Source organism: Pollicipes pollicipes, unplaced genomic scaffold, assembly GCF_011947565.3.
Source record: "Pollicipes pollicipes isolate AB1234 unplaced genomic scaffold, Ppol_2.1 Scaffold_7261;HRSCAF=8764_pilon_pilon_pilon, whole genome shotgun sequence".
NCBI classification, from domain to species: domain Eukaryota; kingdom Metazoa; phylum Arthropoda; class Thecostraca; order Pollicipedomorpha; family Pollicipedidae; genus Pollicipes; species Pollicipes pollicipes.
Window position 1 is genome coordinate 10,474,743 of NW_023597054.1, and position 15,838 is coordinate 10,490,580.

Sequence of the window (15,838 nt, forward strand, 5' to 3'; positions counted from 1 at the left end):
TGCGGGGTGCCCATGACGAGTGTCATTTATTTATTAAAGCGAATATCTGAGATCAAGCTGCTCATGCATGCAATGCACATCCGGCAGTCTTTCTTCAAGAAATGTGCATATGCGTGGCTGTAGAAATAAGGCAGAGTTCCCGCGTGCTCTGCATCACCGCGAAGGATGCAGTACTCTGACAGAGCGAAAACTGGAGGTGATCGGACGCAGTAGCTCAGGCAGGGGGGGGGGGGGAGGGCACAGAGGACGCGTGCCTTCCCCTTAGGTTCCGAGGGGTCCTTAGGGCCCGTCGGAACGTACGATTAAGAGCCCGATTTGGGGGCCTGAAGGGCCCAAAAGGTCAGCCGGAGGTTCCATTTAGCCACCATCGCGCCACCGGCCACCAAAACCGACCACCAAAGGTGAGATTTTTTGTGTTGATTTGGTCTCGAGAAACGTTCAAATGTACTTCTTTCAAATGCGTCTCCATGTTTGTCCGTCTTTTTGCCCCGACCTTTTATAAGTCCGCCGGACCGCCGCTGCGCGGCCTATGGAGACTGCGACGCCTGGCGTCGAGTTTTTTTGGTGCTTAGATATGCGAGCGCGCATGCTCAAACTGCGTTACATGATTTGTATCACTAATTGATTCTGAGTAAACGTTGAACATATCCGGACAAGCATGTCTTGGCCGCGTTAATACAAAGTGATGACCGATTTTGATCTTCATTATACATGCGCGGAATCCTTGCTATATCTGTATAATTCAGACAAAAATTTTGACGTTTCGAGTTGAGAGGAGAAATGTTCTCAATAACAAATGGCCATATCCGACATTTTTGGAAAGGGCCTTTTACTATCAGGGGGCTCTTTGTCAGCCCTGTGCCCCTCCCCTTGTAAAGGCTCTGGCTGCGCCCCTGACTGGGCGGTATGTAATTCTTGGAACGGGATGGACTGAGGCAGCCGCCAGCCTGTCTGGGGGCGCGCATGCGCCACGCGTGTAGATCAAAGGTGCAGCAACATCTTTATGTTTTGTGTAGTCTTTGGAAATGCTTCTCGACGGAAATCGTCTAAATTATTCCCCATGGGTAACTGTGGATGTATGCGTGTGTATTCGTGTGTGCGGGCATGCGCGCGCGTGCTTGGTGGGTGACGGGTCTGCCGAGAGTCGCATAAAATTGAGTCATAAATTTCGCGGCTAGGAACATTTCTGGCTTCCTCCTCCCCCAAAATGACCAGCACATCGATTCGAATATAAAGTATCTCGGAAAGCCAATGATCGAGAGTCTGGTGGCACACGCCTGACGCAGTCAAGCTTTTTAGGGCGTTTACGCAGGTGATCCTAGTGGTGGGCTACACAACACACGCAAGACGCTACAATTAACAAGCGTTCCAAACCCTAGGCAATTCATGCAGCGGGTTCTGAATACAATACATCGGAAATTTGGAGGGGGGGGGGGATTAGCGGGGCAAGGACTGTTCACGGGCAGGAAGCGAGTTCTTATGGCGGGGCATGTCATGACCCTGCTCCCAAGCGTACACCGACCTTGCGACACACGCGGGATCCACCGCGGCGCATTCACTTCCCGCAGGAATCACGCACCGACGCTCATTAACCAGCACCTTGGGCTGCACATCGGACGTTTGAGCGCATAACCCACGAAGACTACAGACATGTTCGTAATATGAACTGCTGGTTGCATTGACCTTCACTTGCGTTGGCGTCTTGCAATGCGCATGTTCACGTAAGAATGTGGTATGCTTACATCACTTCCCAAATGCAGTGCTCAAGCCTCCATATCATCTGCGTACGTTTCCACACGGTTACTTAATTTATATCGGGTTTTCGCCCACGGGTTGTCGCTGTTCGAAAGCATCCATAGCGGTCTTCAATCGGCACAGCGAATGTGCGCATCTTCCGCTAACCCTTGCGCTAAGTTCAAACGGCACCGTCGATCGTGCGCAGGTGCAGACGATGACATGGCCGCCTCGTGGACAGCGTCGCACGACAGGCCACATTTCTGGAGTTTATTACCAGAAACACGTCTCATTGAACAGCGACGCGTCGATAACTCACCGGATCAGCTGGCGGGCACTGTATCTACGGGTCACCCACAAATCACTACTGCACAAGCATGGACGCCACGTTTGGCGCTGATTGGACCCTCGGTGGTGACGCACACACAGATTGACACCTTGCTGACGTTTCGCCCGATAGAACGAGTACAACGGCCGCACTCAAACAGCATCCATGGCGGGGCATCATGATCTTTTACCAGACACCGCATCCAGAAAACATTACAAACGCAGTGACAGGACATTGTAGACATAAAACAGGAGGTAACGAAGAGTCATTGTCACATGCGACCCCCTACCGGAGCTACGTCGCAAAACTCTTTTCACTCAAAACACTACCGAAGGATAAATAAGAGCCTGCAATGGATGAAAACACGCCAAAACGCACAAATCATCTGCTTGAACTTTGGAGCTCACTGGCCCACTCCCAGACACGTGCGCATACGTCTTCGCTACTGAATTAAGCCATACGTCTTTAAAAAAACAAGCGGTTGGATGGAAAGTTGTTTCTTGCCTGCAGAGTGAGCATAGGCCAGTTCAGAGTGTTCCCAGACAAGTTTTTTCACACCGTACACCGCTTGACTTACCAACACAGCTTAGGCTTAGCATCAGACAGCCCCGTTATCAAGGCACAAATTACAGGAAGCTTTGGCAGCAGACACAAGACAACCGGGCGACCGGTAAACACTTTAAGAAACTGACAGAGAACACACCGGATGGCCAATAGGCCTGGGCAGCTGCAGTGTACTTGCGCGGCGCAATTGGTCCACAGGCATTGACATTCACTGATTTATCCAAGGCACCGGGCGCCTGTCCAATGCGATGTGTGTCAACGATATTTGATTTCAACATCACGGAAGGCACCTGAACCAAGACCATTGTAACGAAGCATCCGTAAAGCTGACAGAATGTTCTCTGATGTTGGAATGCGCACCAATGGCAGCATCGGCTTCCCTGTGGCGGTCAGCAGGTGGAGGTACGGGCGCGCAGGCGGACGAAGGACCTGCCCAGCGTCGACCAGCCACTGGCCACTCAACACAAGCATCAACGCTAGAGGATATGGGCGACAGACGGGGGCAGGGGGCGGGCCGGCCGCTCGCGAGCGCCATCGACCCAACGGCGACGGCCCAACAGGCCGGGGCTCGGTACACGGCCAGTTCTGGACCAGCCGTCGTTCCCCACCGCCGGCGACGGCCCGACAGGCCGGGGCTCGGTACACGGCCGGTTCTGGACCAGCTGTCGCTCGCCACCGCCGGCGATGGCCCGACAGGCCGGGAATGGGTGCACGGCCGGCTCCGGGCCGGCTGCTCGGGCCGACGCCAGATGGGACGCGGCGGGACCGCTCCGGAGGGGCAGGTCGCAACACGTCTACGTCGCGCACCAGGACCGAGGCGAGGAACAGCATCTTCCAAATTACACGAGGCTTTGACAGGAATGCATGTGAGAGTATTGTGACCAACATCGGCCTGTCATTAACTTGGAATGTTGAACATGCGTCCATTCCCTTAAACCGACCGGTTGTATTATGTACACGAAGCTGATCATGCTTCGAGAGCGTGGTCTGTGTCACACTACCATGGATGGGGACAGGCACCGCCAATGCCGGTGTCATCTCCAGACATCCGCGACAACGGCCCACCCATCTGGCTTGCTCGCTGCCGCCGCCGGCGCGGCTAGGGAGAGCTCTAGTAGATCATGTTGACGGCGTTGGTGTTGCCCCGCTCTATGGGAATCTGCACCTTCTTCGGTCGCTTCTGGTGCGTGCCGAACCACAGGATGGCCATGTTCACGGCGTGCAAAATCATGGCGACAAACACCAGCCTGCCGGCACGGCACGTCCGGTCAGGTCAGGTCAGCTCATGGCAGCGTATCTCCGGTGCAGACCACTCTCGACCACGGCATGCGTGGTCGGGGGTCGGAATGCGTGCCATTCCCCCCACCTACTGATGTGGTTTAAAAAATGCCCACCCTACGATCAGCTCCAGACACAGGTAACAAGAACGCGGTTTGAAAAGGCTGCTTCTCATAGATGGAAAACTGCACATGCACAAGGAGTAAATGCAATTTTGGATGTCGCGAGACATCGCTTTAAACGGTGCAAAATCATCAAAATTTGTCTCAGCTTTAAGCTGTGAATGTAACGCACCATCAAACAATGGTCGAAGACGACACAAACTGACAAAATACGCGCTGCGAGCACTTACCTTACACCATGTGAAGTTCCCAAGCGCGGGCGGAATTAGTCCCGATTATTTGCGACTCCCGCCAGACCACAGGTGTGTGTGGTGGTGTCAACAGCGCGTGCGCCCCTGACTCACCCGCGCCCGAGTGTCACAAGAGTAATTGCCAGCGGTGGCCACGAGTGGCAGACGCCAGAGACTCTCACCAGTAGGAGTAGCCGAGGCTGGCCATGCCTTCGGTGGACCACGCCTGTTCGATCTCGTCCCTCCACAGCATGTTGTGTCGCAGGTGCTGGTGGAACTGTACGCCCCACAGCACCAGCACCAGAAACTCGAAAAACACTGCAACGGCACGGCACATGTCAGCTCACTACGGGACCCAGCGTCAATCGCACCTCATGACCTACCGTCAACGGCCTCCGTCACGACACTACCAACACCCGCGTTATAACAATGATAAAAACCCACGGCAGAGGCACACCTTGGTCATTCCCACCGTTGAAACAATTCACTTCACGGCAGATCGATGAACTCAATTAAGTCCTCGGTCATCAAAAGACTTTACCTTTTGACTTCTTGAGCGACAAAAATTGCAATAAGAAGCTCGTTAAACCAACACACGCAAGACGACGAAAAGATGGCTTCCTCCATGCTTCTTGCTCTCCTCATTGCTCTCCAGCGCCCTGGTATAACATACGTGGACACATCCCACGAGTGGTGATGGTAAGAACCTTTCATATACCACGTTGGAGCAAAATTTAGCCTAAATATTTTCGCGTGAAGGGAGAACGTCTGACAAAGACACGTGACGTATGCGGCAAGAGAACGTACAGCAGCTTTCCACGTCTAAACAACTACATCAATAGCGGGCGTCTGTCGGTCGGTCTGAACGTGGTTTTTGCTGCAGCCAGACACACAGCAGAGGCTGTGACATTTGCAGATGCTACACGTGCACTCCTCGTGGCGATGCACATCATAACTTCACGCTCATCGGACGCTGGGGTCCGTCACCGCCGGCGCAACAGCGTAGTATGTTTTACCATCGGACAACGAGACACTTCTATACACAAACGGAACAGCTAAATGCTATTCACTCTATGCTGTGGGCGAGCGCCGCTCGGGCGATGTGTCCGGGTGATCCGCGAGTGCTAAGCAGATTACAAATGTTACTGAGCTTCACTTCGAATTGCTGAGGCAAGACTCCAGTTCGGTCGCGGGCGGTGGGGCTAACGGCGACGTTGTCTCTCCACGCAGCGACACAGCTGGCAATCGCTGGCATGTAGCCACACAATATTATTAAGTGAGCCCGTTTAGCAGCCTCAGTGAAAGTAAACTGGGGACATTGCGCCAGGGATGGAAATATAATCCTGATTACTGACCTAAAGCCCTCGCCTTCAAGCGCTTGCACGCAGCGAGGAGCAAGAAGCTTCTACCCATATTCATAACCCGTGACACCTTCACGCTCCGGGTTACCACAGCTCTAGATAGGCGGATGGGAGAGACGTCAGCGCCGCGGCGCCCGATACATTATCGCGCTGGCATTTTTCATGGTCGGATAGGACGGTATCAGGGCCGGTGCAGCCGATTAGTCTCGAGAGCGTCCGAGGCGGATCCCTGCCGCGCCCGGCTGATACGGCCTTATCAGAAGCCGCCGCCGCCCAGCTCCGGCAGGTGGGCCGGCTGCACTTGGGGTGTATTCACCACAGGATCACAGGCAGGTCAGCAACGATAGGAAATCGTGGCCAACAAGAACAGTGTGGTGTACAGTACCATTACTGGATTGTTGGCGTTAGACCTACCAAAATATCCTTAGTCTATCTACGATATACTGAGCACACCAATCTGATCCTAAAACACATTCTCAACAGCAAGAAATAGCAAAAAACTAACATATCGTCACCTTCGCGCATTAACCCATCTGCGACGCTATGGATTGAAGCACTCCGCAAATGGAATGATCACTAACCCGTATTGCATATCGTAGGACTCTTGCCAAAGCCAAGACTTTCCATAATTGTTACAACGCGACGAAACATCGTGACAAAACAAAATATATCGAATGCATCGTGGGGTATGACGCGGGTTTGTACGCATCACACAACATATAACTTTCAGCTGGTCAAGTCACTTTAAAGTGATGGCACCAACAAAAACGGCAACGTTTTTTAAGTTGAAAATCGTTTTTTAATTGGGGGGGGGGCATTGTGGGTTAGGAGATTTCATAATAAGAATAATCGACCTTCAGTGCACCAGGAGAAGCTGGTTAAAGAGAGGTTAAAGTGCCAGACCTACCATCAGGTGTCTAATCACACGATTGCCTAAAGCTGTTCCGGCCTGATGCGACAATGACTCCGCTTGCGGAAAACGGCAGATGGTTCGCGCTTTCAGAGAACTGTCAGCGTGACGGAAGGCAACACAGTCAACAAGTTCATAACTTCTAACATCGGGAGCTAACAGAACCAGGTCAAGACGTAGCTGCTAAGAAGCCTAACATCATCGTTAGACCCATGGCAAGGAGCCCCTGCATCTAGCACAGTACCACAAGTGTTATGACTTGCAGAATCCTCATATGTAGCCTAAGCTCAAGTCCGGCTTATGGGCCTGAACGGCTGGAACGCTAGTGACGTTCGAGCAATACTCGTGACGCCTGGTGTTCTTGGCAAGTTGCTGACCTTATCATCTGTGCCGGTTGTCGTTACATTCAGGCGAAGCCGCCCGTGTTTCTAGAAGCTTTAGCGCATCGCCGAGTATCGGGAGTTACGGTTTGTTCAGCGCGTCCCACATGAGTGCAAAGCCTTTGGATAAAAAGTTTTCTCTGCCGACGCGGTAGTTTTGCTCAATGCCTGATACTTTTCGAAAGGTGCCACCGCATCACGCAGGATTTGCTTTGCTTTCCATCTCCCGTCTGGTCACGCCACTCATTGCTTTAGAGAAGAGAAGCCCAAATAATTTTGGTTGCACGTCTGAATGCCTAGCAGATAACTTTTTTGCAGTATTTTTAGACGATTGACGATCGTTTACCTATTGCAGCCACATTGTATACCTAAACATGTAAGGAAGCTACGGAGACGTTTTGACCTTCGCAAGACTCTGATTGCGATGCGATGATGCGCTGACCAATTTGAGCACCCTCGGGTGGATATTTAGTGCAAGACATGCTTTTCTCATGCCGTAACCTGCATTGACGCACGTCCGACGCGGGGGTACAAAATACCCGCGTGTATGTACCACTGTCCTAATGGTACGCGTGCGTACCATAAGGGCATCATCATAAGGGCATAATCTGCACCGATTTGGGGCATTCCCTGAATTCCAAGTGACGTAAATTGAAATATTTTATTTTGCCCAACTTTGTCTTCTCGCAAGCGTGAGAAAAACTGGAGCGTTGATATAGCTTCATACAACCAGCTTGCTTGCTAATCTCGTTTAACCAGTACCTACGGATATACTTTTTCTGTGCCGTTACCCAAGAACAGGTAACCAGGGGTGCCCCTCCCTCAATCCCAGCGACGCAGTAAACCGCACGTTAATACTAGAAAACATAAAATCAAGTCGCGGCACTCCCAGCTAGAAAGATGAAACAAACGTAAAGAAGCAGGCGAAGAGGTGGTGCAGATCCGAAGGAATTGTGTTATGTAATAGGCAGGGGAAAATCATAGATGAGAAGCCTTAAAGTAGTCATTAGCCAAAGTCAGCTAATGACGGCCCGCTATAACCGCCCAATAAGCTCCAACCACTCAATTCACCGTGTTAGTAAGGGTTATACAGTCACACAAGTCGGAGAGGGCAATTACCCGGTCATTTTCGTGCTGGTTTTTGAGGTGGATGTCCAGGGAGTCCACCCAGCTAAGCGAAGCTTGTTGCTGGGAGAACTCCTGGAGCCGGCGCCGTGAATTTGGGTATATGTGCATGACTTTAACTATATCAGAAATTGCTTATGCAACATGAAGGAGGTCAAATATGAAGTGCGCTGGATATGTGCAGCGCAAAGGATTGCAATGTCTTCAGATATGTTGGTTACGTTAATATGTATTCACGAAATGCTTGCGGATAATGTTCTTAACCATGGTTTTTGATACAGATATATCAGTTATTCTTGGAAAATATGAAACCATAATGTCGTTCAACAGCTTGGGGCCAAGGCAAGATGCTAAGTCTATTGTCAAACCATATTGCCGAAAAAAGAGCCCAATGACTTCCTTACTTATATTTACTATACAGCCCATTTGGCGGAGACAAATAACTGTATATCGCCAAGATTGTTTCTGAAACGCCATGGTTGTTTCAGAATATGCACCACGGAATTGCATCCTCCATATGTTATAGGACACCTTTTCCGAGGCGCCTCCCTTTCGGAAGTGTCACTGAAGCCACGATCTGAATGTGGTCACAGATAGAGACAACAACCAAGAAGCGTTTAATCTGTGGATGGCGGGTCCAATCAACAGTCCGCGACCGCGTCAAAGCTTTTGCTAAAGTCCAAACGCGAGCGCCGGAGAACCTGGCCGTTATCGCTGGCCGACAGAGGGCGGCAAGAGTGTGATCAGAGGCGGGCATCGGCCGGGGTTTCCGTCGAAGGACGACGATGGCGGCCGCGAATTGCAACGGAGAGAAGGTGGTTGGAGCAGGCTAGGAAAAGTACACTGGCCCAAGAACCGGAGGGCTCTGGCCGTACCACTGACATCACACGGCACGCCTATCACTTCGGCTACTGCAGGACGGTGCCAGTGGATTATGTGATGGACGATAGAAAGCGGGAGATGATACCTCTAATCGCACCACGGGCGGCCTGACCGCCACGATGCGCAGGGCTACCCGGTTTTGAGACAAAAGTACCGCACATCCGGAAACCAAACCAGCGCACCACTCCAACGGAGATGGACGAGGTCAACGCGGCCGCTCCCGCCCTGCGTCAGTGACGAGTACCACTTGCTCACCCCTGACCGTCAGCTTTCTTTGGCTAACCCTGCCATCCCTCGCCGTCCGCTTCCCGCGTGACGCGCCAGCCGATGTCCCTGCACACGCCAGCCGTCTGGCTGGGCAGCGCCCTGCCACGGTTGACCAGCACTCAATCAGCATGGGTGATCTGACCTCGACATCTCAGTTTTGAGCAATCAACATGCCCCGTTCACTGCCGTCGCCCCAGCGAGCTACCTCCGGTGATGTTCACTGCCGTCGCCCCAGTGAACTAACTCCGTCGACAGTCCCCCATTACGGCACGACAGCTTTTGTCAAACGTTCCCCATAGGCAACCCAGCACGGCCGTACATCACCTACAGACCGCATGAGTTTGCACCCAGCCGGCCAGATAGCGCGGGCGGGGGACGACCCCACCGAGAACTGATAAGCCGCGCCGGGCCACAAAGCGCTCGCCGCTCGACGGAGCACGAGTCCGGGCGGACGCGGACGGCGCCGCCACTCATGTGGCCGGACTCGATCTGGCGGCGGGCGCAGCGGGCACAAGCGCGCCAACACCTGGCACCGCCAGACCGAGCCACCCGCCTCAGGCTATTGGCAGTCTTACACGGATTAGGCCGGACAACAAGTAAAACAGCAATGCTGGGTGCGGCCAGCCGGTTTCCGAGTCGGCGGCTAATCGTCTAGTCGATTTTGACCAGTCTGATGGCCCATGACTAACGAAAAGTCTCTGAAGTGGTTTCGTTTTACGTAGTTGAGCGGAAAACGCATCCCTCCTCCATCTAAGCGGAAACAAACATATTCAAGCATGCCTCAAGAGCAACGCCGATTTCCAGAGATCTTCGTAAACTTTTTAAGGTCTGCCAGGCCCTGGAAAATCTCCAACGCCTTCCATTGCAATGCCGTAGCCAAGGAGCCGCTGGGCTGTATGTCGCCACAAGGGAATAGTGATAGTCGATCACACGTAACGTAATGGTTCACGTGCGATTAAAAGCAAAACTCAAAGCTTTTGTTTCAATCAGTTTTGAGCTAAATTTTCAACTGAATGCTAAAACTTGAAGTCTAAAACTTGAAAGCCTAATGAAACTTTCTAGAAAATGTGTGAAACTTGTGTCAATGGCTGGTTGGATTTCGACCTTAATAGCAAGAAGCATGCATTCATTGTCGTTATGCGGCTACTAAGGGTTTGCAAACTTTTGTTTTTACTGTCTCCAATCGTTCTTATTCTTCAAGCATCACGGGATTGGGGAAAATTCCAGGTGGGTCCAACTCCTGCAATATCCATTAATTGACATATGAAAAAGTTCCAAAAACTAATGTTCTGAGATTTGCCCCACAGCGTATAACACTACACGGGGGGCGTGGCACTCACTTGCAATGCCATTCCAGACATAAAGGCCGACGACACCGGTCAGCGTCTCCACCGGGTTTGTAGCGGTGTTGAGGATGGCAAACATGGCGGCCACGAGGACGAATACGATGGCAGCGCCCATCATGACAATGGTCGCTATCCAGAGGCCGTAGACCATGAAATCGGGCTGGGTCTTCGGTAGCTCGGTAACTGCAAGGTCCACCACGTGCGGGTCAGCGGCTGTCGGATTGTCACGGCTCAGCACAGGGAGCCAGCCATACGCCAGCACCGGTGGCCGCCCACAGTCATCAGCACACGCACGAAGTCCGCAGCCATCAGCACACGCCGTGAGTTCAGCACATGACAAGTGAAGTTAGGCTAGGTGGCGATGACAAGCAGCTAAGGTAGCCAGCACCCATCTACAACTTGGCCATGCTCCTCTGCCCAAGGCAAATGCGGACTATAGGAAGGGCGCAGATCGGAGAACTGCGCAATTGCGGGGCTGTGTACCATCGTCAACCTCCAGCTCCAGAGTAGTCGGCCTCCTGATGGCGGGCGGAGGCTTTATGGCTGGCGGCAGCTGCAACACCAGGCCGAGCGGGCCGCCGGCAGACGGCGGCCACGCGGCACCCACGCTGCCCACGCTGGCGTCGCTGGTGCAGTTGACATTCAGGGTGCTGTTGCCAGCCACCAGGTCCTCGAGGTCAGAGCGCCGATCCTCCGGGGAGGTGGCGCAGCTGAACATGCAGACATTGTGGTCCTTCAAGCACACCACTGCCAGGTGGCAGGTGTTGAGTTAGTGTAAAGATTGGTGCATTAAACATTCTGCCAGGCAGAGCATCATCAAGGAAGGTGTTAGCACAGCATGCCAATGGTTAGCTGCAGAACATTATCTGCAGGATCATATGCACACCACAGCCAAAACAAAGTGCAAAAATGGAACTGGCAAGAAGCAAGGCATGGTGCTCACCACCCGGAGTGCGTCCAAAGGAAAGGGAAAGCAGCCTTATTTCTTTCTAACCATCTGATAAGCAAATCATGCCACAAGCTTGATGGACAGCTACCAGTACATAATGTGGTGTGACCTACACCCTTTGCATATTGACATGTCACCCCAGAATGGCCAGACATCTACTGCTCCAGAGGTCACAATGATAGCTGTGGGCAGTGTGTATGACATCCAAGAAACAATTTAGAGGTGGAATAGCTGCCAACAATCATACTGAAAAACACCACATGCTGTCCTAATCACACTTGTGCCTGACTCCACATCTATTCAATCCTGGAATCATCCAATAATTTCAAAACAAGATGAAATCAATACCTTCCACAATTGAGTTGAGCTAGGGTCAAGGTCGAGACTACTCTGTTGGCTAGAGTTGCTGTCAGCTCAGTTTGAATGGAAATGTAGATAAAAATGCATTTTTTGTTTGAACATGTGTCATAAAAGATGTTCAATGTAGCCTTTTGGCTTTGGCGTTTTCATATCAAAGTAGAAATCCAATAAAACTTAAGGTGGGGTGAAGAATGAGTTAAGAGCTAAGCCAATGTCCCCAGCATCAACACCACTTGAATTAATTCCAGAATCAGTAATTCACATATTCATACAGCTTGCTTACATAGTTGTTTATCATCCTAAGTATCCTTATAAGATGATGCATCTTGGAATCATCACAATTTCCTAAGACATCACTATTTGTCCTTTTTAGATGAGTTGTTCATAACATTTAAAGTCATGGAGTCTAACATTGGCTTAAGTTAACAACATGGTGCTCATTAAATTTCATAATCAAATGATGTAAAAACACTCATTAATTTCTGATGTACACAACAGCAATGATATAACCTGCCTAGTATTTCAAAACTTCTCTATTTTGGGATGAATAGACAACTAATGGAAAGAATGCAAAAATATGTTTGATTCAGCTGCATTCAACCAATGCCAATTTTGACCACAGCATATATGTTTGACTCTAACCCTAACTCACAGAAACAAAACCTGATTTGGGGTTACCTTGATTTTAACTCAATGGGATGCCACTTGATGCTGGAATCAACTCTGATGGAGTTGATTCCAGATACACATCAAGCCATTATACAGTTAACCCAAAGTCTATACTCACAAACACTTAACACACAAATATCTGACATCTGTGTTTCTCTCTGAATTGAACCAATAATGAATTCAACCAATGTGGCAACTTAAACTGTGACCAAAATAACTTTGCAAACTGATCAGCCCATCTCCTCTCACTCAACCATATGTACCAAAGCTCAATCAAATGCAGACAGGTATCAAGCCATACCAAGCTGCTAAGTACATTGGAAGTCATCAGCAGAAATGTAGCAGAACTGTGGGAAACATTAACAGATTTTAGTGCAGACCAAACCAAAAGTATAGGTCCCAACCCCAAGGCAAAATTGAGCCAAAGTGTACAGAGTTATCTGGCCTCTTCTGACTGTTACTGACTGCTTGTTAACACATCTCAATCGCAGCATTCCAGATGGCACAACATTTTACTTACCTTTGATGGCATATGTTCTTTTACCAAGGCCAGAATCCAGCACCTTTTTGCCATTGAACAGGCCAAAGTTAATATTTCCATTTGATTCCTTGGTGATATTCCGTTCTGCCGTTGATGTAGCCCAAAAATCTGTCGGCTAATGCAGAACAAAGGAGAACACAAATGATGGAACACAAAAAGAAAGTGGTAAAAATTGACCCCTTTGTCCAGTAGTTGGGCTTCATGACAAAAGACTTGAGATTGCTTGAAGCTAGAGGCACAAAAATAAATTTCCACCAAAGGTGCCTTCAACACTGGCCAATATCAAGCTGCATAAGACCCCGCACCCCAGCACCAGCACTCGGCACCCCGGGCCTTCCTGAGGACAGGCCGCGAACGGACGAACCCCTCCCGCTTGGTACAGTCGCGCCTCAATGTCGGCGCTGCACCACAATAGCTTGCATCCAATTCAAGGCCGTGATAAGCGTGCGACGCGAGCGCCACCTGACCTGCTGGCAAATGTGAAAGCTGGGAGCCACCAGAGGCTGGGGGGCGATTTCGCAGTAGTTTAACTGGTTAGGGAATTACAGATGTCCAAAAAATAATGCTTAAACTTTTAACATCAGCGCCCTTTGCACGATGTTAAGTTCTTTCTAAATGACTGAGTCCAAACTTTTATTGACGTTAAAAAATCGGTTTACGGCCGAGTACGCGCTCGCCGGCCACTGCCACGCTGGGCTACACTGCTTCCAGACGCTTGGTCGCTAGTGGCTAGACTCAATCAATTTCGAAGTAAATCGTCTAGCAAATAACGTCCTTTGCCTGCGTACCCCGTCGCGCGTATTTCCCCCTCGAATGAGAGGCTCCTATATTGGTGAAGTGCCTGCAGTGCCACACAGGGGATCCTGCGTCGGCAAAGCGCCCCGAGTCGGCCGCGGGAACATTTGCTGAGCAGGGCAGGGGCAGGACCCGAATGCCAGAGGGTTTCTTGCATTGATTGTGACACTCTGGCAATGCAAAAAGGTATGAGAATTACGACCGGGATCCAGAATGAGACAATGAACAAGGCCCTTACTGTGTCAGGGAGGGCCCATGTGTCAGTCGTGGCCCAGTGCCACACTTTCAGCCATTGGTCGATTAAGCCGAACTTGAGTATGAGTGCTAATCATTGCACCAACTGCGGCGATCAACGATTTGTTTGCGTCAATGAGGACCCTGTGTAGATCAGGGGCCAAATGCTCGGGTCGGAGGGCTTCCCGCGCCAGGGAGGGTACCGTTGTATGATTTGTCCCTCTGAAGGCTTATGCACTAAAAGCGGATCCCACGCTGGCTGGTAAACACATCAGCTGCAGGTTCGGGAAGGGGTAACACACAATCTTTTCTTTACTCTCGAGCTATGGGTGCAGTTCACGATCGCCAAGAGTCAAGTACTCTTCTCTCCTATGTTCAATATGTGTTCAGTATGGTGGAACAAAATGAGATCAAATATGAAAGAAGGCCAACCAGTGTTTGTATGCGGACGATTATCCTTTTCGGAATCGACTACTGAAACAATTTGCATAAGACAGCTTTGAACCTGCACGCTCGCAATCTTAGAAGCAAGGACTCCAATGGACGGGGTTGCAGTTCCCATCAAACCGTGCGGCGTCGGCTGCTTTAGCTAACACCAGGCGGCGGCGCCCAGCGCGCGGGAACGACCCTCGTGAATTAATGCTTTCGAAAGTCTTTCAAAACAAATTTGTGCCGTTCAACGTTTGGACTGGAGCATATATGAACTCTTCAGTTTTTAGGGTGCCCTCTGGACAGATTAAATGCTACAGCCACACGAAACATACCGATTCTACTTTTGCTGGTCCCGTTCCGCCTCCAGGTTCCAGACCTTCAGCACCGCGAATCGGCGCTTTAAATTCCTTTTTTTAAATCGGCGCTTATTCGGTCTTCCATAAATTACACAATTCCACAGGTGAAATATGCTCTAGAACAAACCTCCAAACGTGCGAATTGATGGCCCGAGGCGTTCAAATATGCACCTTTCAGATGCGTCATCGTTTTCATCCGCCCGTTGGCCGCCGTTCAGTGTAAGCCGCAGGACTAACGGCTCGCAGCCTGTACAGACTGTAACGCCAGTCGCCGGTTGTTGTGTCTAAACTTGCGAGCGTGCATGTTGGAAACTGTTAGGTATATACATTTTTCACCATTCGACTATGAACGAAGGGTGAACATTCCGAGACAATCATGTGCTGGTCGTGTGAATGCAGGATGTTAACCCTATTTCGATCCACAATCTACGCTCACGGAGTCTTCAATAAGTCTGTAGAATCCTGCAAATTTCCGGCGAAGCCCGTGTTATCGCTTGAAAGAGAGGGACAGAGAGTCGACTAAGCCATTGTTGTACGAATGGCGCCGGCGATGCATTCCACGCAGTCATTTCACGCCTGGTTCCTTCAGTTTATTGGCTTCAAAATGCAAAGAGGGTCCCAGGCTCAGAAGACAATCCTACCCTTAGTGAAGACAATGGCTCCAAGTCCAAGTGAAAAGTACTCCCACCCAAGATATTGGGGCACGGTGTACTGTGCCCGAGTAGAGCAGCACGCCCCTAGCATTGGTAGAGGAGGGTCCTAACGGAGTCCTAAATATCCTAACGGTGGGGTGTCCCAGGACGAAGTTGGGGGAGCCCAAAGACCCCAGGTGGACGAAGTCCCCAAGTCCACGTGCAGGTGCCCCAAGGCCCAGTGGAAAGCACCTCTAAATCCAGAGAAAGCAACATTGATAACGTGACGCCCAAGACAAAAGTAGGGGTTTGTCCCTCCCCCAATCCAATATAGGGGAACGCC

At 50.8% G+C, this 15,838-nt stretch overlaps 1 protein-coding gene across 2 annotated transcripts; it reads right to left on the reverse strand.

Moving 5' to 3' along the window:
- Positions 1 to 1,990: 1,990 nt before the first annotated feature.
- Positions 1,991 to 13,451, reverse strand: LOC119112064 (clarin-3). Of its 2 annotated transcripts, XM_037236044.1 has the most exons (5): positions 13,026 to 13,451; positions 11,011 to 11,274; positions 10,522 to 10,710; positions 4,439 to 4,574; positions 1,991 to 3,873 (listed from the first exon to the last, which is right to left on the reverse strand). In XM_037236044.1, the coding sequence occupies exons 2-5, from the start codon at positions 11,243 to 11,245 to the stop codon at positions 3,738 to 3,740; spliced, it is 696 nt and encodes a 231-aa protein (XP_037091939.1). In that variant the 5' UTR covers positions 11,246 to 11,274; positions 13,026 to 13,451; the 3' UTR covers positions 1,991 to 3,737. The 2 variants fall into 2 exon arrangements, with proteins under 2 accessions (XP_037091939.1, XP_037091940.1); XM_037236045.1 differs by lacking the exon at positions 11,011 to 11,274 and having other exon boundaries at positions 13,026 to 13,450.
- Positions 13,452 to 15,838: the final 2,387 nt, after the last annotated feature.